Source organism: Lathamus discolor, chromosome 3, assembly GCF_037157495.1.
Source record: "Lathamus discolor isolate bLatDis1 chromosome 3, bLatDis1.hap1, whole genome shotgun sequence".
In the NCBI taxonomy this organism is placed as follows: domain Eukaryota; kingdom Metazoa; phylum Chordata; class Aves; order Psittaciformes; family Psittacidae; genus Lathamus; species Lathamus discolor.
In genome coordinates, this window is record NC_088886.1 from 83,379,579 (window position 1) to 83,400,180 (window position 20,602).

A 20,602-nucleotide genomic window follows, 5' to 3' on the forward strand; every position below is an offset into this window, starting at 1 on the left:
AATAAAGAAGGGATGGGACAATACAGAAAAAGACTTTTTCTTGAAAATAAAATGAAACAAACAGATCCAAACAGTGTCATTGCTTCGGTGCATTGAAAAGATAAACATTTTTGGTTTTTTCAATGTTTTTCTGCTGTGGGTTTGTTTGGTTTCTTTTTTTTTTTTTTTTTCTTAGTCTTTTTCCTGTTTCCCATTAAGATGCTATTCAGGGATAAATCGCCCAGTACTCTCTCCCCATTGCACTGTGGATTTTATAGAGCTTATTTCTTTAACACAACGTGCATGCATGAACTTTCTTATGGACAAATGTGGCATAAGAAAAAAAAAGTTTATTAAAAATAAAAATCTCTTTTTGCAAAAATAAAGCAGTGACAGAACCTGAAATTTCAAAAAGCTTTGTTACAATGAGTATAAATCATTTATCTCTCCAGAGCAGAATGTATTTTGAACTACCTTGTTTAGACTTCCATCATTTGTCCCTTATCCAGCATCATCTCAAGGCAAACCTTAAGTTTTTCTCTCTTTCAGAAGCTCTTTATTCCATGAAAGTCCTTCTCAGTCTGGTGAACGGTTCCAGGGCATAGGACTCTCCACTGTTACACAGGATCTTGCAACCAGCATTTCTCTTGGGCAGTAGAAGTTAGCTAGTAATTTTCACCAATAATTTTCAAAGGCAGTACTTCCAGCAATAGTTTTTAAATGGTGAAATCAGTGTATTTGTGGATGTACACAGGAGAGTTTTGTTTGGTGCGAAGTTCAAGTAATCTGGCAAAGGTTATGTGGCAGAAGGACAGGAGAGAATGTAATGATGTTACCCAGAACACCAAGGTGCCCATCTACATCTCTGCCTAGGAGCTGGTTCTCTGAGCAGGGTACTGGCTGTGAAATTTGCAGTCGTCACTTCGCTTGATGCTTTAGTCATTTCCCCTTTGCTTAAAGTCATAGTTAACAGTTTGCACCCTGCCTCTACAATATTTCTAGGAATTTAGGTGTCTGTAGAGGAAAACCCTGTTCCAGACATACCAGTCAATCCCTGTTTGCCCTATCAAATTTGAAATCAGCCTTCTGTTTGCCAGACAAGCAGGCTATGTATCTTTCACAATAGCATCCTCTGACTGATACTTGTTTTCATAATGAATTGCAGAGATACAATCAATGCACTGATCTGCTTCCAGCAGCCCAATGGTATCTGGCAACAGGCAGGCTGGATTTACGGTTGGAGTTTTGACAGATTTCACAAGGAGCATGAAGGATTGATCCTTTCATTCATACTGAAGGCTCTGAGCAATTTGAGGCAGGTCAAGCAACCCTGAACCCACCAGGGAAATGGTAAAGGCTTTATGTCCAACCACAAGAGGGAGATAATTGCAATGCAGAGTCCATGAATACACTGACCTTATGGACTGTGTTATATTTGTGCTGCAAGACATGTCAAGAGGAAAGGCTATGTCTCCCAGTTTAGGGACTGATCTTGGAGGCTTGAACTGATTTAAAGAACAATTGCAGCCTTGCAATATATTCCTCTTGTAATACATCCCTCTGTTATTACAGGAATTCAGAATTTAATTAAATACAAGGAGTCCCAAGGTGTGCATGCCAAAGACGTATTGCTAGCATGAATTTGAAAACTGCAGCTGCACACACCTGAGATACCATATCACAGTGAAGTCCTTGCTGTGCTCTCTCAGGTTTTGTTCCCCTGCTGTCCCATAGCTTGGTGCAGGAGAGTATGTGTGCATTCCACACTCTCCGAGCGTGGTGAATTGGTACTATCAGACTAAGCTAGCCTTAACAAAAGAGCATGTGCAATACATGGACAGTGCTTCATGGTTGTGCCACAAGGATTGGCATTGGAGGTAGGTTTTTTATTTTGTCCCTAGTGGAAAATTTGTCATAAAGGAGACTGTAGAAAATAAAAGTTCCCTCTGTAGCAGTACTACACAAATCTATTCTCAAGCAAACTCACTACATGTTCTTCAACTAAAAAGCTGGCATGTTTAACACATTGTTAGTGCTCCATGTACAAGTCAGTGGATCAGGCAATGAGCCAGTTTTGCTCTAGGCACACAAGCCTCGACCAAACACAGCTCAGAACAGTACTAAAGTGGGTGTCTCATGGCTGAGCCGAGGACCATCATGAGATCTCAGGTGAGGAAATGCTGATTTCCCTTTGTCCAGGTTCAAGTAGCTGGAAACCTGATGACAGAATCTCCATGCCACAAGCAACTTATACCTGGAATAGGAATGGAGAATTAGTTACATGCAACCCTCAAACTTCTGAATCAGTCCAGGTTCTGATTTTGTGCTCTATTCAAGGCTTAAGTAGCTAGGAAGTTCCTCATTCTCTACAGATTATTGCCCTTAGCCAGCAAACTCAGTAAATCTAGTAAATCACTTCCCCAGAGATATGTTGGGTACCACACATCATCTGAAGAGTCTGAATGGGACAGTTTCACATCTTTTCCTCGTGCATAAGTTCATTACTGTGCACTGATGCAAAGCAGTTTTCTTTCTAGGAACCAGCCCACCATTCTAATTCAAAAGATTTCCAGAGATCTTGCTTTCCATTTCTGCTGCCTGCTACATGGCAGCATGAACTCCATTATCAAGCCATTGCAACAATCCCATCCACTCACCCACCCACCTAGAATCAATGGGAGACACAGCAAACAGCCCTTTCCCTCCCAGAGAAAGCTCTGCAACAGATAGAAGTATGACTAGTGTTAATACAACCTTAGATTCTTGGTGTTTTAGCTGCATTCACTGCTGCCATGGGCATGTATTCACTGTTGTACTCATGGGACTTGGATTCACACTGCTGATTCTGCCAACACAGAGAAAATGCCATGAATATAATTTGTGGTCATTGTGGTCACTGACCTCTGCCACATCTGCCTTTGTTGTTTAAGTAGGGCAGTTATTCCCACTGCTTTCAGTGGGAATATTTAAGTCAGAAGAGACAGGCACTCACATAGAGAACTTGGAATAAAACAAACTGAAAATGAAAAACACACATTGTCCAAAAGAATAATGAATGTCCATGATCTCTTTCCTGAGCCAGCTGGTTCTTTGTTTAAGTGCTTTTGCTCCAGAACAGTGCTGGAATTGCTCCACTGATGATTTGTTTCCCCTTCTTGAAGTAAACAATCAGGTGAATTGCTTACCAAGGTAATTTTGCTGACCTGTGCAGCATTTCCCCTCTTTCCTTTGATTCCCAGCCTTTAAATTAATAAGCAATTCTGTCTTAGAAAAATTAAATCTGAGCTGCTGAATGACTGAATTCCAGGGGTAAATTAACAACTCAGCCTCTTTGTCAAAAACCACATCATGTGCTGAGTGAGTATGTGCCTGTCCCATGTTCTAAATCTCATTAAACCAAGTTACCCATCCATGACCTTTGGAAGGAGGGTCCTGCAGAATCTCATAGACTTGCTTACCTTGTTCCAAAGGTAGCAGGCTATGACACAGCAGACACAAGAAATCATGGCAAACATGATCAGGCCAGTAATTATCCATGGTGTGAGTCCCATTGAAATGCAATCCTCCTTATCTGAAGTTGGGGAGGCAAAAAAAGTCATTACTGATAATTTGTATTCCCTTCCTCCTCCCCACCACCACCACCCACGTTAACTTTCCAAATTCTTTCCCCTCTTCTCTTCATATTAACGGAATAGCAAAAGTGAGCTCTAGAGGAGGATTTTCCTGAGGTGAAAAGCCACCTTGGAAAAGTGTATTCCTGCAGGAAGCAGGACATTGCAGTTTCCCAGGAAGGGTGAAACTGTTGGTACACAGAGCTGAAAGTATAGACTGAAAAGAAACCAAACCAGGTCTGAGAGCCTGATGGTATTTCAGATCTGAGCAAAGCTTAGTTTCACTCACATGCAGTGAATACTACAGATGATTTAAAGGGCAACATGGGCAAAAGAAAGGCAGTCATGTTTGGGTAGGAAGGCAAGCTGAGGGACACAAGATTGCCCTTGCCCAGATCAGGGAGAAAATATGATAGGGCGTGAAATATCTGGCAACAGCTATGAACATCTGGCTATGCATAAAAATGGAAACGTACAGCTTTGGGAAACACTGCAGACAAAAAGGGATGCCACATCTTAATTCTGAGAGCTGGTTTAAGTTTGGAGAAGGCTGAGAGATAATTTGACCCAACCACGTAACTGTAGCCTTAGCTTCTATCTTTGTTTAGTCCTTGTGTTAAGAGGTAGAAAAAGATAGCAAGAGAAGGACAACAGGCAGTAACATGTTGCAACTGGACTAAACAGAGAACCAAGAAGAGGTATGAGCAAAACCAGATTTCACTCTCTTCGCTTAATATACCAAAGAGTCACTGAGTGAAAAAGCAATTAAAAATTAAAGCCTATTCAGTGAGTCTTCTGAAGTTAGTCCAAGCCGTTCTCAGTAAAAGGCAAAAAGTCCTCAGCAGCTGTCAAATCTTTTCTGGTCTAAAAAGGCTATAAACTTGAAGGCCTGCTTCAGAGAGGTGAACATAATCTTCACATCAGCGTGGCATCAGAGTTCCACATACCACTACTAGCACAGATATTTGACAGCTGTTTTATGTTTTAGTTGTTGGGGTTTTTCTTATCCTAGGCACATAAAGATAGCTCCGAGGATGGATTTTTTTTCTCTGGCTTGAAATAGTCTTAACATTTACACTCAGCAGCGTGTGAAAAGAACAATGGGAAATTTGTGCTGCAGGCAAAGGTGGGACTGCAATACTCTATAAGATGTTTCGCTAGCTTGCACACCACCAACAGTATGCAGAGCTCAGCATGGCCTACAAAGCCTGCCCAAGAAGATGAATAAGTATGGAGAGGTCCCACTGAGCAGTCTGCCAGCTCAGCTCCACAGTGACCAGCCCCCTGCTAAGTAGTTTTAAGCTGTCTTAGAAATATCTGTGCAAAATCTAGTCACATTTTTCACTGCAGCATAGCTATGTCCAGTGTCTGCTTATCAGTAGCCTGAAGCGAGGGGAGAAGAGAAGTAAACTTACCTTGGATGTACAAATAGGTTTCCTTCAGCCGGCAATCTATATAAGGAGGGGGTAAGAACTTCTCCAGGCAGTAGGTATACATGTCCATATGTTTTCTTTCCAGATTTTTAAGGATGAAAGTGGTGCTGCTTTTTGAATGCATTGTCTGACAGTAGGTGACATTACTCTTGGGGATAACATTCCCCTCACTCAAATGGAGTGCACAGATCTCCTTCTTTTCATGCCCTTTGAAGAGGGTCATGCTGAACTCACTCACATTTTGGGGGTTGGGGAATATGAACTTGAAGTTTCCATTTTCAAATTCCACCGTCATTTGGGAGTCAGAGACATGAGGCAGATCTGAAGACATGAAAACTATAAGTATAGTCGCTCACATAGCAATGAAAAGAATCCCTAAAAATGTTAAGAAACTCATTTAAACAAAGCAAGTGAACCATGCGATTGAAACTTAAGGCATGTAGGTACTCAGAATAGTCTGGCTGTAGAAAGCAGCCTGTACAATGAGATACCAGTGCATCATTCTGGTCATGTCAGGCATTACTGAGAAAATAAATAAGACCTGGCCTGTTGTCCACTATAAGGCTGGAGAGTCACTGTTAGCATTGGATCAGTTTGTTACTTCAGAATGTTCAAAGGCCGCCTTGGACAAAATACTATATGAACATATAATCCCTGCCTCAGACGGATTGTCCTAAAACAAGGTGGGACAAAAATTATCATCTCTGGTTTATGATTAATATTTTGTACCTTAATGATCATAGAATCACAGAATCATTTAGGTTGACCTAAAAGATCTTTAAGATCATCGAGTCCAATCATTAACCTAGCACTGCCAAGTCCTCCACTGAACTATGTCCCTAAAAGCCTCTTTTACACATCTTTTAAATACCTACAGGGATGGTGACTCAACCACTCTTCCCCAAGCCTATATAGTGTTGCATGGGCTTATTGTGATTCAAGTGGCACTCAGCCTCTTTGAATTCACAGTTTATTGTGATCTGGCATTCAGCCTCTTTGAACCTCATACAGCTGGGCTCGGCCCATTGATCCAGCCTGTCCAGATCCCTCTGTAGAGCCTCAAGCATGTCAACACCCCACCCAACTTTGTGTCATTTGTAAAATTCCTGAGGGTGCACTTGACCCACTCATCCAGATCATTTATAAACATAACAAAACTGGCTTCAATATTGTGCCCTGGGGAACATCACTTGTCATCAGCCACCAGCTTGATTTAACATCATTCACCACAACACTTTGGGCTTGGCTATCCAACCAGTTTGATGATGTAGCTGAAAACTTGAAATGGGATGTATACCCTGAACTCCTACAGAAGTGCATTAACCACAAGACGTATCTTTCTTTTCTAGAGTAGATAGTGGTCCGAGGCATGACATGAAGTTTAAACCTAATTATTTAGATGGCCAAGCACCTTTATTACTACCATAATGGGAGGAGTAGAGGACAAATATCTCTGTGTGCATGTACCCATATGCAATCAAAAAAATAAAGTTTGACCTTCCCCAAAACTGTCTAAAGCCTTTGAGACATTGTGTAACTCTCATTTGGCAAATTTATTGGAGAAGATAAAGAAAACAAACTGACCAACCACCTCCTGCTACCTCACACTTTGCCTTTGTAAATCAGCAACCAATAGCATGAGAAACTCCCTCAGACAAAAATATGTTAAAGTGTGCTGTAAAAGAATTACTACTTTTTCTTTTGAGGTCAGTATTTTCTGATCAAAAAAGGCATTTTAAACCATAAAACAAATTATGCACATCTCTTACCTATATTTTTGCACGGTCGTGACGAGCAGCCGTCTGATCCTGAAAAGTACAGAATAGTTTCCTGTTTAAAATTCAAGAAGAGAGATGCAGGAGCAGAAGCTGAGCCATGCAGTGTTAACATGCTAAAGTTATTTTCCACTTTGTTTCGTTAGCCTATCTCATCCTGTCTGTGCTACACTATAAAATCTTATGATATGATAAAAGCGTGAAATAGGAAAAACAAAGCAGAAAGACAATGCAACAGGTAAGAATTGATATTGATTATACATACAGCATTTACAAATTCTTAAAACACATTGGCAAAGTGATAGACTTAATTCATAAATAGAAGCCGAGATGAAACTAAAATTTCTCCCAAAGGAAATCTGCCCCCAAATAAAAAAAGCATTTTTTTTTTTTACTTCTAATGAATCCAGAGTCTGCACTGAGCTGGAATTATAATTTGCTTCCAAACTAAAGTGCTCATTTTGGTCTATGTTCTTTCTGTTCCCCCCACTGCTCAACACTGTACCAAAGCATCTTATGGCACATCCAGAATGAGTATCTTGAAGATGCTCCAGTACACACAGCAAGAAAATATTCAGGCAATGCATATAGGTTGTTCCTTTTTCAGTAGTAGTTTTTCCCCGTCATGATTATCAAACTGCATTCAGTCTATTGTGCATAGGAGGCAGCCTCCATTACAGAAGACAACTGGTGCATGACCCACTATACTGAGAGTGGAATTTTCTGGCTGGGTTGGTGGCATGTCCTGCTTTGAAATGGTTTGTATGTCAGTACTGGCAGCATAACACAGCCCAACAGGGTTTTATTAGGAAATTTTGTTTTTGTGGTGCCCTAAAATTCAAGGTACAGACTGGAACACAAGTAGAAAAAAAACTGTTATCTGCTTTTTCTGTTTTCTGGTAACCTGAGTAAGCTCTTCAGAAGCTGCTTAGATTGAAATATACCCTATATCAGGATTTTATGATGTTAAGGAAATACAGGGCCAATATTTAAAGACTTTGATGCACCATCGTATTCTTGTTGATACTGCTATGTCGGTAGTCTAGATCCACACAAAGTCCTCAACTGTGTCAGGTATCGCACAGGATTACACAGTATAAATAATCCTTTTTCCAAGGCACCTGTTATCTTTGACGTCCAGCCTGCATATGCACAGGAACAGATTATTCTCATTTGGGTACTTTTGTATGCTCTCCTCTCTTTCTGGACAGAGCCAATCTTTTAGTGCCCATGCTTTTTCCTTCTTTGAATTCCTGCTCCCCAATTACTACCACTGGCAAAGGCATTGCAATGAATGATACTTGTTTAAAATATTTTTAGTGTGACACACAAGTTAATGGACTTCTGGAAGATGCTTTGTGGTGCTCAGTTGGAAAGCAGTAGCAACTGTTACCTCTTTTTGATTGATTTAATCTCTCCTAGTTACAATATTCCTGGTTTACTGTGCATGGTCAGCATCCTTATCTAATTCAGCGACAATTATTTAAGTGTGTGGTAACAGACAAGGTGCTTGGCATCTTGTACCACTGGTGTGAAGATAAGAGAGATAAAACATGCATCTCGCTAACCCACAGTGAAATAGAGCTCTAGATACACTTGAAGGCACAGACACAGAAAGTGTGAGTCCTCATAATGGCATATAGTGTGAAAAGCTGAAAGCAAAGGTCTAATAAACGGTTCTTGATGACTTGCATGTTGCATGGTGACAAAAAACAGTTGCTATGAAAACAACATTTGAAGTAAAGGTCTTTTAAAATGCTCTGTAGTTTAATGGCATGTAGTTTGGTAATGTATACCTTTTAAATTATGCCCAGCAGCAGACACATTATTTAGGGTAGAAAAAAACCAGTGTATTGATACAGCAGAAGCTAGGGAGCATGGTGACTGTGCAAGCCAACCTGATACTCTTGAGAAGCATCCACCTGTAGCTGAGACCTCTACATTTGTCACTGGTTGTCTGAGAGGCAGATGGGGCTCTGTCAGGACAGCTACAGAGACAAGCAGTGCTCTATTCACCCAGCACCCCAGAGGAGTGCAGGGCTACCTTGCTCTGTGTGAAGTAACTGCTTTGAATTTAATTTCTCTGTCTCTAAGAATAGCTGAATTTTGCTGTTAGCTAATGAAATTGCCCTTTCATAGCAGGCGGCTTAAAATGTTTGTCAGAGATCATGGTTTTAATCCTTGTTTTTAATGGAAAAGGGCAGAGAGAGGTCATTAAGCATGTAGTTCATGTGACCTTGTGGCAAGCTGAAAGATCATTTTGTATTCTCTCAGGCCAAGAAGCCTTAACTGCCTATTTTCAAGAAAGACTCAGCAATGTGTTTCTCTGAATGAGCATTTTGGCAAATGTGATGCAATTAGTATTCCTCTGAAACAAGTGGGTGTGCTTAGCATAGTATAAAGGGACCACATTTTACAATGAGATCAACGATGCCTGAGATTAAAACACAAAACTATCTACATGGATGACCACAATGGGTGAGATCTGTTATGAATTTCCAACTCACTAGCTGTACTGTATCAGCTCCTAATGTGAATGCTCTCACTGCATACTAAAAGGTGGCATATTCCCCCTTCCCTGTGCCTGATTGCTGTTCTCCTGTGCCCATTTGTGCAGGTTCAATCCTAGGGTGGTCGTACAGGCTTGTAACACTCTGTAGTTAATGACCAGACACATTTGGGATGTCATCTGCTAAGTTACAGTCAGTATAAATGTACATTTAGTGGGATGGGAGATAAGAAACTGGAGTTTAAACTTCCAATAATATTGACAGATTTGCTCACTAAACCTCCCTAATACCACCTCAAAAAAACAGGTGGATAAAAGACTACATCACAGCATTGCTGAAAATGAGCAGACGAATCTCACAGGGTCAGTGGTAAAATTGCTGAAATTTGGCAGCAAGGTTCCTTTTTGGAATTTTTTATAAAGGAGCTAATTCAACCACATATGAAGGTTTTGAGACAAGAATAAGCAAATCTTTTATTCATTTCATAGCAGCGTCACACTGTGGAGTTGCATAGAGTTGTTCCTGGCTCACCTCATGTGAAGCAGAGTGTCAAGACAAATGTTGTTCAGATGTGAATCCAAGAGATGAACATGTGTATCAAAGTAACATCTTGCTATGTCAAACTATGAAAGAGTGTGTGTGTGTACATTTTATGTATGGGTGTATTTGCAGTCATGTACATTTCTGTCTTGATTTCATCTTTACTGCAGTGGGAAAGCACTTTGGCAGAGGTTTGGGCATTTCTATGGTAATGTGAGTGTACACTGAGGCCAGTGGAAGACAGGTTATTTTTGTTTTATTGGGATTGTGATTTTGAGCTTTCTGGTTGCTCTTTGGCAGAGCCAGTGCAATTTTAAACATCCATTGCGCATTTTGGTACCAGCAAAAGCTTAAAACCCACTTTTGCTTAATTTTAAACCTTGGCTGTAGGGTAGGGGGATAGAATATTCCTGCTTGGTTTTCTTGCTGTTTGTTTCACCTGCCCCAGCTCTCTGAAAACTAATTAGCTGATGAAAAAAACAAGGATAATTTCACTTGGGTGTGTTTGCCCCTGAAGATGAGCAAGCAGAGTGCAGACCCTGCCTTTAGACCAAACATATTTCTTTTGTTAAAACCAAATGCGTAATGAAACCACACAGTTTTTAAAGTTGCTATAGCTTCGACCTTTCAAGGCACTCTGAAAGATGACAGTGTCAATTCAGTGTCATTAGTCATATGCTTGAAACTAACATGTTCCTAGCTTTTAAGAATCAAGGAATAAGAGAGGAAAGCCATGCTTCTGGGGAAAGCAAGTAACGGACAGAATTACTCTAGGAAGCCATTTATAATCTGAATGATTTCTATGGTATAACATATATTGTGAAATAAAGAAACTCATAAAATACATCACTGACACAGCAACCATTGTTGATAATATTTCAGACACCCTTCTGAGAAATGACCATGATTTCCTCCTGTATTGGCAACAGGACATCTGTGGGTAACAGTAATAATGCTTGCAAATGTTGGCATGCAAAAGCTCATGTACAATGTTTCATAGCAAGGGCCTCAAGTGCTGTAGAATCCTACAGCTCTGTACTCCCAAACCCCATTGCCTGTGTTTCTCTGCAGGCACCAGAGAGGCTCCATGTTCTAAAAACAATTTCTTTATCACAACTAGGATATGAACTCCTAATACACATATACACACGTACATCACCTTCTGCGACTTATTTGCATTGATAAAAACCCTATCCATAGGTCACAAGTAGGAAGTAGGGCTTATAATCACTTAGTCAAAAAAAAAACCCAAACAACCCAACCGATCAATCAAACCAACAAAATCTCAGAAATTACTCTCCTTTTGCTCCCAGAAATTTCCCACAGAGCTTGAGAGCTCTCAGAAGTGCTGGCTTGTTCTCTAAATTACAGTATTGTGCTAACGTGTCTTACATGAAGCTGATCTTTCACAGTCCTATTTAGCAAGAATTATAATAATTAGTACTTTTTATACTGGAAGCACTGTAATGCAAAACACTTGAGAGATACTATTTCTTGTTACAGGCAGGCTCTTTCTCCTGCAATCTCCTCTCCTCAGCCCCCTGATCAAATCCTATCCACCATGTATGGAGAAAGGGAAAAAGAAGGGATAAATGCTGATAGCAGATAGCACAATTGATTGCACCCTTAAAATGCACCCTGTTTCTTCCCTATTTCTTCCCTAGCTAGAGAGCTAGATAGCTCCAGCCACATGTAAAAGCATATTGGTTGAGTATACCTGCTAAATTGACTAGCTAAGAAATATTTAACAAAACTGGCAGGGTTTTTTGTTAGCATATTTAAGAATAACTTTTCAAGGAGAAAAGGAGCAGCTCATGTCCCTTTAGAGATAATGATCACCATCCTCCTCCCCTGTGATTTCACCCATCATTTCAATCTCTCTGAAAATTCAGTATACTATCGCTGTATTAGTTAACCTTCAGAAGGGTATCTGCATTGCCTGAAGATCTGGAAATTGGTTTTTATTTAAATGAATGCTTAAATTCTGTATGAAACCTCAGGAGTACTTAAATTCTACAGGGGGACTTGAAACCTGTCCTACATCACTAGAATTTCAGAAGCAAACATGTTTGATAGCCTTTGGCATGACCTTCAAGGGAACACGTTCAGATGATGCTTAGTAACAGTGTGCACTAAATCTCAGTCTTACTTAGCTGATGCATCATACTAAACCCTTGGGAAGTATATATAAGATAAAAAAGAGACTCTTCTTAATCAGATATTATCTGTATTGCCATGCTGGCCTGGTAATAGGGGGGCTTCAGAGAGGCTACAGATAAATGTGAGCTCTGTTATTTTACTTTGTGTAGCTGAGATAAAACACTGAATCTTGTAAAATGCTACATCCATGTTTGTGGCTGGATTAAGATCAGTGCTGTCACCATGTGCCTTCTCAACAAAGCATTAGGAATGCTACACTTCCTTTTAAGTCATCTGCGTTTCAAGCCTGCACCAAAACAATCTCATCCACTCTTCCATGCCATACACATTTTTAATAGTAAAAAAATTCCCTACCCAGACAAGACCAGGTTCAATATCAATCACCTGGCTTCCCTTATTAAGCCATTTACTCTCATGCTGTTATAAGACCTTATGCCCAGCAAGGGAAGCTGGTGGGAACACTACAGTCTAAACAGCTAGAAGATAACACTGAGCAGATGAGCTAAAGGATTTAAACAACGAAAACGTGTACTGTTTAGTTTCAGAGCAAATGCCGTGTGCTGGCAGGAATTCTCTTCACACCAACTCTAGTGGCATTAAAGTTGAGAGCAGTCTTTTTGCAGCTGTTTGCCTTCGTTACCTCTGTTCCTCCAACCCTTGCTATTATGCCTCATTTACTGTTCTATTCCATAGAGACATCTACTGCAAAGAGAATAATCCAAAATAGTACTCACCATACAGGGCTTCAAACTGAAAGCAGAGGACACAGAAAGTTAGAGCAACGAACTTCATGCTTGCCTGACACAGAGGCACCAGCCTTCTGTCTACTGTGAAGATGTGAAAGAATTCATGAGTAGAAAAGGAAGTGGTCTGTGGGCAATGGGGAAATTATATGATAATCAGAAGGACTTTTTATTTTAACCCCTGACTACATTACAGCTATGTCAGCATTAGCTGTCGCCCACACCTGTGGAGTTTGCTGCTGTCGTGGTTTAAACCGCTCCACACAGCTTGTTCACTCACTTCCCCCCTTTACTCCCTCTTTCTTTCGCACCCCCTCCCCCCCACCACTCCTGGGGGGATGGGGAGGAGAATTGAGAGAAATTCCCACGGGTTGAGATAAGAACAGCCCAGTAACTAAGTTATAACACAAATCACCACTGCTACCACCAGTGATAATAATGATAAGAGAAATAACAAGAGAAGAGAATACAATACCACCGCTGAACGAGTTCAACCCACCCCCCCACCCCCCCCCAAAGAGAGCCCGTGCCCTTCCGGGTAACTCCCAGTTACCTTCCTGGGCATGACATGCTGTGGTATGGAATACCTCTTTGGCTAGCTTGGGTCAGGTGTCTCTGCTTCCTCTCAGCCTCCCCTCGTCCCCAGCAGAGCATGAAGCTCACAAAGTCCTTAGCCAGAATAAACATTCCTTAGCAATAATTAAAAACAATCAGTGTTATCAGCTCTGTTCCCAGGCTGGAAGTCAAAACACAGCGCTGCACCAGCTACTAAGAAGGAGAAAAATGGCTACTGGTGAACCCAGGATAGCTGCTTTTTCCTACTTCACGGCTTGCTGTCACAGACAAGAAGATGGAAGATTTTCTGACATTACGTTTGATGTTCACTTTTACAAAGACTGTTTCTGGTTAAATCTGTCATGATAGAGGACACAGTCTTCTACAGAACACTTCCTGCAGATGGCCCATGGTCAGCAACTTGTGCCTTAAATTAGCTTACAATACATGCATGTTTGTAACTGGCAATCTGGTTTATCCACACCATTTTCAGCTGGTCTTGCGTAACTGATGGTCTTGCTCTATGTGAAAACTGTTACTTAGTAGGGTAGGAGTCTCTTGCGTGTCCTGGTCCTAGAACTCATTGAAAGAACTAGTCCAAATTGCAGAAAGATGCCCTAAGCCCTGTGATTTCCCAAAGGCTCACTAGATACAAAGCTTCCACCCTGGCGGTCAGGCTTGCTCTGCATGGACATGAGAAACTTCATGTGGCTCTGTGAGAGGAGGAGACCTGACATGTTGCCCAAGGGCCTGAGGTCAAAAGTTTCTCTCCTTTCCTCTGCTTTCTTTTGTGCAGCATACTCTGTTCTGGCCTGCTATCCACCTCTATTCTGGGAATGCTCTAGGACCCTTTGGGGTAACATGTTCTATGATCATTTAAAACTGGCTATTTATTTATGCTTATGTCATGATTTAAGCCCAGCTGGTAAGTCAGAACCACACAGCCATTCACTCACTTCCCCTCTTCCTTTCCCCCAGCTCCCGGAGGGATGGGGAGGAGAATCGAAAGAATGCAAATCCCACAGGCTGAGATAAGAACGGTCCAGTGACTAAGATATAAGACAAACCACTGCTGCTATCACCAATAATAATAACAATAAGGGAAATAACAAAGGGAGAGAATACAATTGCTCACCGCCGCTAACCGATGCCCAGCCTGACTGGACCAGTGATCTGGGCCTTTCAGGTTAACTCCCCCCAGTTTATATACTGGGCATGACGTGCTGTGGTATGGAATACCCCTTTGGTTAGTTTGGGTCAGGTGTCCTGTCTCTGCTTCTTATTGGCTTCCTGTGCCCTTGATCAGGTAAACATTACTGAGCAACAACTAAAAACATCAGTGTCATCAGCGCTGTTCTCAGGCTAAAGTCAAAAGGAGAAAAATGACTGCTACAGCTGAAGCCAGGACATCTTATCATCCTAATTTCAGTGCAGATAATATGCTGGCAAAGCAGCTTCTAAATCATGTTTAATATATTAGATGCAGATAGAATTTCTGTTTGTACAAAGAGAAGACACAAAAGACAAATAGTGGTGCCTGACAGATTTCCTGGGGCTGAGTCCTTGTAATGGTCATGCAGTGGTACCAAATAATCTGTGAATAATGGGACTGCATTATAGATTCATTCTTGTGAATAAATCTTTATGTGCTGTTTTCCTCTTCCACACAAAGTGATTTAATTTCTTTCACTACTACTGCTAAAGATCAGGGGCTGGCAGAGATTTTTACTCTCTTCAAAATCTTGCAAAGCCCTTCAGATCTTTGGGCTTTGTTAAATTAAAATTGGAGCTAAGCCTGAGTCAAGTCAGGATTTGATATAAATTTTCAGCTCCGGTCTCCAGAGCCAAAGTTAAGCAACTCTAACTAGAGAAAGTTTCTGCAGTATGCTTTTAATTCAGAGGCTCAAGAGTAATATATGGTCCAAGCAATGAGAAAGCTGAAAAAGATAAAGCTGACTCCTGAGCTTTGCCTGTGAAGTTATAACCCATGTTGGGATCTACTGAGGTGCTAGGTAGGATCATCTTGCTGTTCCCCATAACAGCTTGTGGTAAGTTTTGAAACAACAGAGCAGCCCTCTCCTATGAGAGGATCTTTATTGTCCCCACAAGTAAACATAAGCAGCCAGAAAGACTTACAGTAAAAGGAGCTGCTGCTTCTACAAAATTAAGGGAGGAAGAGAATCGTGTGTAAAGTACCCATACACACCTTACAGAAGTGTGTGCTGACAACACACCAAGGGCTGAGTCTACAAAGCCTACTGCTGGCTGCCAATAAAGGTGTGGGGGAATGTATTCCTTTGAGCAAAGTTTTAGCTATATTTTGTGAAAACAAGCTTTAAATCAAATCAGTATTGCTAGCATTCAAAAAGCGGGTTGTCTGTTTTAAAAATTTAGATATTTTGCCAAGGAAAGTTTTTTTGGTATATGGGGGAGGGAGGGGTTGTTTGGTTTTTAACCAATATAGGGGTTTTTTTGCAGCAACTTTTTCCTTCCCTCCCCTCTCAGTGACCTTATCAGTTATACCAATGCAGAGATTATTAATACACATCCATTTCCCTCCTGGGGTACGAATAGCTACCAGGATAGATCTCACTACAACAACTGGAACAAGTCCTACTGTCCAGTAAACAGTTCGTATTTGTCCTCTCCTTCTACTGTAATTGTAGCCTCAAGTCTAGAATTACACCTTCTCCTTTTCTGTTTCCTGGCACTTGGGATTGCTAGAAGACACTGCTCCCTTTGTTTCAAAAGGGTCCAGGCCAGGGTGCACTTTGGGGTACATTTGGCAGCACTCTGAACTTTGATGTAAACAGTGATTTCCTTCAGGGGTCAGATATATTTGACGATGATCCAGCAGAGCCTGGGGCACTCACAGTGTTTGTTCAGAAGCGGAAGAGACACAAGGCTTAAGCTCAGAGCTGAGCACAAGGATTAGGAAAAACCTAATCCCACACCAACAGAGACTCCTCTGTTGCCTTTCATTCTGTCTTTGCTTCCCTCCTCTGTCAGTGCTTACCTACTTCACAAAGACATTGTGACTGCAATTTGGAAATGTTTCTTGTAAATACTATGGTTGGTTACAGTTACAGTTAACCACCTGGGACAAGCAATCAGTTTCCACAACATGCTTCCTATAACTGCAGCTATTTTTGCTCACAAACACGTGTTTCCTTTTTCCATCGTCACTCATTTCTCTTCGTCTTGATTTTCACTCTCTCATCCACATACACCTCTCCGAGCTAACTTCTTTCCTCTTCTGACTGACCCTCAGTCCTTGTCTACTCTTCTCTTCAAGCAGAGGCTCCTCTTCAGGATGTGCAGTTGCTCCTTTCTGGAATGGGGCTTCTCCTTCCCCCAAGTCCCATTCTTTCGTCATGTCTTACGCTCAACACTACCTGTACAGTGATAAACTCCTTTTTTTCCTATCATCTCGCTTCTGACTTGCCATTACTATTAACAACTTGGAAAATCCTTATGAGCATTTTTATTCCTTTAAAAATGCATCCAGTGATACACCCAGTTCCAAAGAGAAAAGGGCTTGCTCACCCCTTGGTCCATACCCCAATGCTGTCTACCACGTGACCTTCAATGTTTCCCCCTTCTAACTCCAAGCAATTTGGAAATCATTGCAGCTGCTTCCCTAAGGAAGCTAATTTACAACAACAATTTTCCCTGTGTTGAACTAAGTATATTTTGCTTTCCTCTGTTTAATTGTATAACTCTTATTCTATTTATTGGTATCACCCTAAATAATATCCATGTTAGCAAAATGCTACTGCATTGTTCGTCATGAAACAAAGGTGGTGTTTACATTGAAGTAGCTTGTTCTGTCTCAACAGTTTTCCACTTCTGCTTGTGGATGATGAGCAGATGCCCACAGCAATATCAAATATTCTCTCAGTAGAATGTTTTGTGATTCTTTCTGCAGAGGCTGCTATAGCCTATCCACACAAATTATATTCTGTTGTCTCCTGCTGCTTCTCATTCTTTCCTTCAATATCTGGCCTATATTCTCATGACTCTGGGTCATTCCCTCAGGAGCAGAAAGCTTCCACACTTGGGCGTTTTCGTTTCCTGTCCTCTTGTCCTGGGCTCAGCTGTAAAAGTTATTTTCTTCCCTCTTAGCAGATGGTGCAGCGCTGTGTTTCAGGTTTAGTGTGAGAACACTGCTGATAACACGCCACTGGTTTAGTTGCTAAGTAATGCTTATGCCGATCAACGACTTTGTCAGTCTCATGCTCTGCCAGTGAGGAGGGGCACAGGAAGCCAGGAGGAAGCAGAGACGGGGCACATGACACAAACTTGCCAGAGGGGTATTCCATACCACAGCACGTCATGCCCAGTATATAAACTGGGGGGAGTTGCCTGGAAGAACCAGATCACTGCTCCGGTCAGGCTGGGTATCAGTCAGCGGGTGGTGAGAAATTGTATTGTGCATCACTTGTGTTTATTGGTTTTTCCCTTCCCTTTTTAGTTTTATATTCTCTCTACTCATTATTATATTTAAAATTATAATAATGATATTATTATTAGTAGTAGTAGTATACTGTACTTTAGTTATTAGACTGTTCTTAACTCATGGGATTTATATTCTTTGGATTCTAATCTCCATCCCACCCAGAGGAGTGAGGTGAGTGAACAGCTGCATGGTGCTGAGTTACCAGCTGGGCTTCAACCACACCACCTCCAATGCTTTTCACTGTGCTATTTTTAAGGTTCTGTGATGGCTTTGAATCCTACTTCCCATCTGCATCACTGCCTATCAGGTGTGTAAACAAGCTGCAGCCATTCAAGATGTAGAGGTTTCAGCCTGAAATGCAGCTCACGTGCTCCCTCATTTGTTCTGGTGCCTCTTTTGGTCTGATCTCTCCCACAGTCCCCTGGGGTACACTGTAGGGTTCTCTCTATCAATGTGGGGTACACAATTAAGTTCTCTCTACCAGTGTGCCAGCAAAAGCTACCAGGGCTCAGCTCATCTGGGCAAACTCCTCTCTGCAGAGCAGACCTAATGAGACAGTTCTCTTTGGGGTGTGAGTGTGCGTGGCTTTGCTTCTTGGTACAAGATTGGGTGCTCCATGGATCACCTTTCCGGATGATGCTTGAGAATATTTCATTGTCATCAATTTTTCCAAAAGAAGAAATAAAAAAAAAGGATGTTAAGAAGTTAAGCCCAGGTTTAACACATGCAAGGGCACTAATCTGTAACTTCAGTCAAGAGGCACGAAGTGGCAAATTCACTGGGTGTAAATAGGTTGTCCAGAGAGGTGGTAGAGTCTCCAACCCTGAAAACATCTAAGATCATGTTGGATAGGGCTCTGAGCAAACTGATCTAGTCGAAGGTGTCCTTGATCACTGCAGAGGGTCTGGACTAGGTGGCCTTTAGAGGTCCCTTCCAACCCAAACCATTTCACGCTTCAGATCCTGCTACTGTTTTGGACTGAAAGCCATATAGGCAAAAGACCACCTCTGTCTGCTCTCAGGAGCTGCTACGCATCTGTGTATCCAGCGCCTCTGCCTGTTGCAATAGTAACCTAAAGTAGTACCTAACCACTTCTCCAGGACACAGAGCATAGATAGCAATGGACCAGTTAATGTCATGTGCATGTGCTGGTGATGTGGACTGCAGACCTACAGGATGGCTATGGAAGTTTTACTATCTTGAATAAGAGCAACAAAGATAACAACCATACTATGTTCCTGCCCTGCAATGTGTAACAGGAAGAGGACTGTGAGCAGTAAATATCTCTCAGTGGCATATGTCCAAGTGTGCAGGAGGTATTTAGGAGAGTACCAGAGTTGTAAGCACACTTGATTCATGGGCAGTGCTCTTGGAGGTAGGAGGATACCTTCTGAAGTCATTGCAGTTACACTATGGCAAACATGCTGCTGTGTGGGACTTTGTCACCAGCACTGCTTGTACCTAGGTTCAGAAGGAAGGTCTTTCAGAATGGCTAGTAAATACTCAAAACCCAAACGAAGTGCAAACCTGGGAAGCCAGACTGTTACTGCTTCGCCACTTGTAGAGCAGCACATGACAGATATATGCTGATGAGCTGGGTGACCAGGACAATTATTCTGCTTCTGGATTGGAATTTGTCTTTTGGGTGTGACAGTGACGAATTGAGCACCGTCTGTAGAATTTTCACACCCCAACAGTTTCAAAGCTTGTAGTGGGGTGGGGACTCCTGTTATGTGGTTATCTGGTCAGCTGTCTTGGAGGAGTTAGGATTGAAAGAGCCACATACTGTGGTGGTACTTGGGGTTTGTGGTGTGATTTTTATCTCAGCATTGTTGTGATTCCTTTATAAGGTAAACTTTTGCTACCACTGTGTTGTCAGTATAACAAAGGGGAACTTTATCCGACAGAAACAGCCTCCCAAGCTGTGATGTGTTCTTTCAGATAAATCAAGTGTTGTGCTGAAAACTGCAAAGACCAGTGAAGCAGCACAAGCCTGGCCTGGACTTCCAGAAACACTGGAGAAGCTGAGGACACATGTCCCACTGGTTGTTCCCAGCCGACTTACACAGCTTTTGAAAAACTCATCTTTCAAGTGTTTTCAGGCCAGGCTTTGCTGGTGCTATTAGTGCTTATCTGGAGCTAGGCTTAGACAACTCAGGCCTTGGAGGATTTAGAGGAGAACAAACAATGAAATCACAGCTTCCTCAGACATGAAACTAAGGGTCTTCTGTTTTGTGTCTGTCATTCAGAATCTCACAGGTTACTGCCTTGGGAGCAGACTGCTTTGTAGATGTAGGGCAAAGCTGCAGAAGGCGGTACTCCCCCTGCAGAGCAGAGATCACTTGCTCTGTCACCCTCAAGGCTTGGTCAAGAGACAGTCCTCTTTCTGGTACCAGAACAAAGACAACCAAAGCTGAGCACACCGCTGTGCTTTGTCATTCTTTGGGCTCCCGTGGAAAGGGATCGAAGGATTTATTTCCCCTTTGGCAGGAGATGCTCGGAGAGCTGCCTTCCAGCCTTAGCTCACCCAGGATCAGCAGTAGGGCAGGGAGCAGGTGGTGCAGTGGCTCCTGGGCAATGAAACCCGTGGCTGAAAGTGCTTTGTGTCCCACCGGTGACCCGCCACACCTGCTCCCTGTGTGCCTCTGCTAGCGGAGCTCCGGGAACAACGTGAACACCCATCCCCGGAGGGTGTTGTGCGAGGCCCAGCCGACGGATAAGCACGACACAGCCCTTCCGCTGGGGCCGGGTCGTGCCCCGGCACACACAGCCACTCCGCGGGGCTCACTGCAGCGGGTGCTCCAGCAGCGCCGCCCGCGCCGCCGCGGAGAGGCCGC

The 20,602-nt window shown here is 42.2% G+C and overlaps 1 protein-coding gene across 1 annotated transcript; it reads right to left on the reverse strand.

Annotated features, from left to right (window-relative positions):
- Positions 1 to 309: 309 nt before the first annotated feature.
- LOC136009829 (inducible T-cell costimulator-like) lies at positions 310 to 12,963 on the reverse strand. Its single transcript, XM_065670136.1, has 6 exons — positions 12,743 to 12,963; positions 6,793 to 6,831; positions 5,006 to 5,344; positions 3,438 to 3,550; positions 2,734 to 2,824; positions 310 to 2,233 (listed from the first exon to the last, which is right to left on the reverse strand). Exons 1-5 carry the CDS (start codon positions 12,798 to 12,800, stop codon positions 2,735 to 2,737), a joined length of 639 nt encoding a protein of 212 aa, XP_065526208.1. The 5' UTR covers positions 12,801 to 12,963; the 3' UTR covers positions 310 to 2,233; position 2,734.
- Positions 12,964 to 20,602: the final 7,639 nt, after the last annotated feature.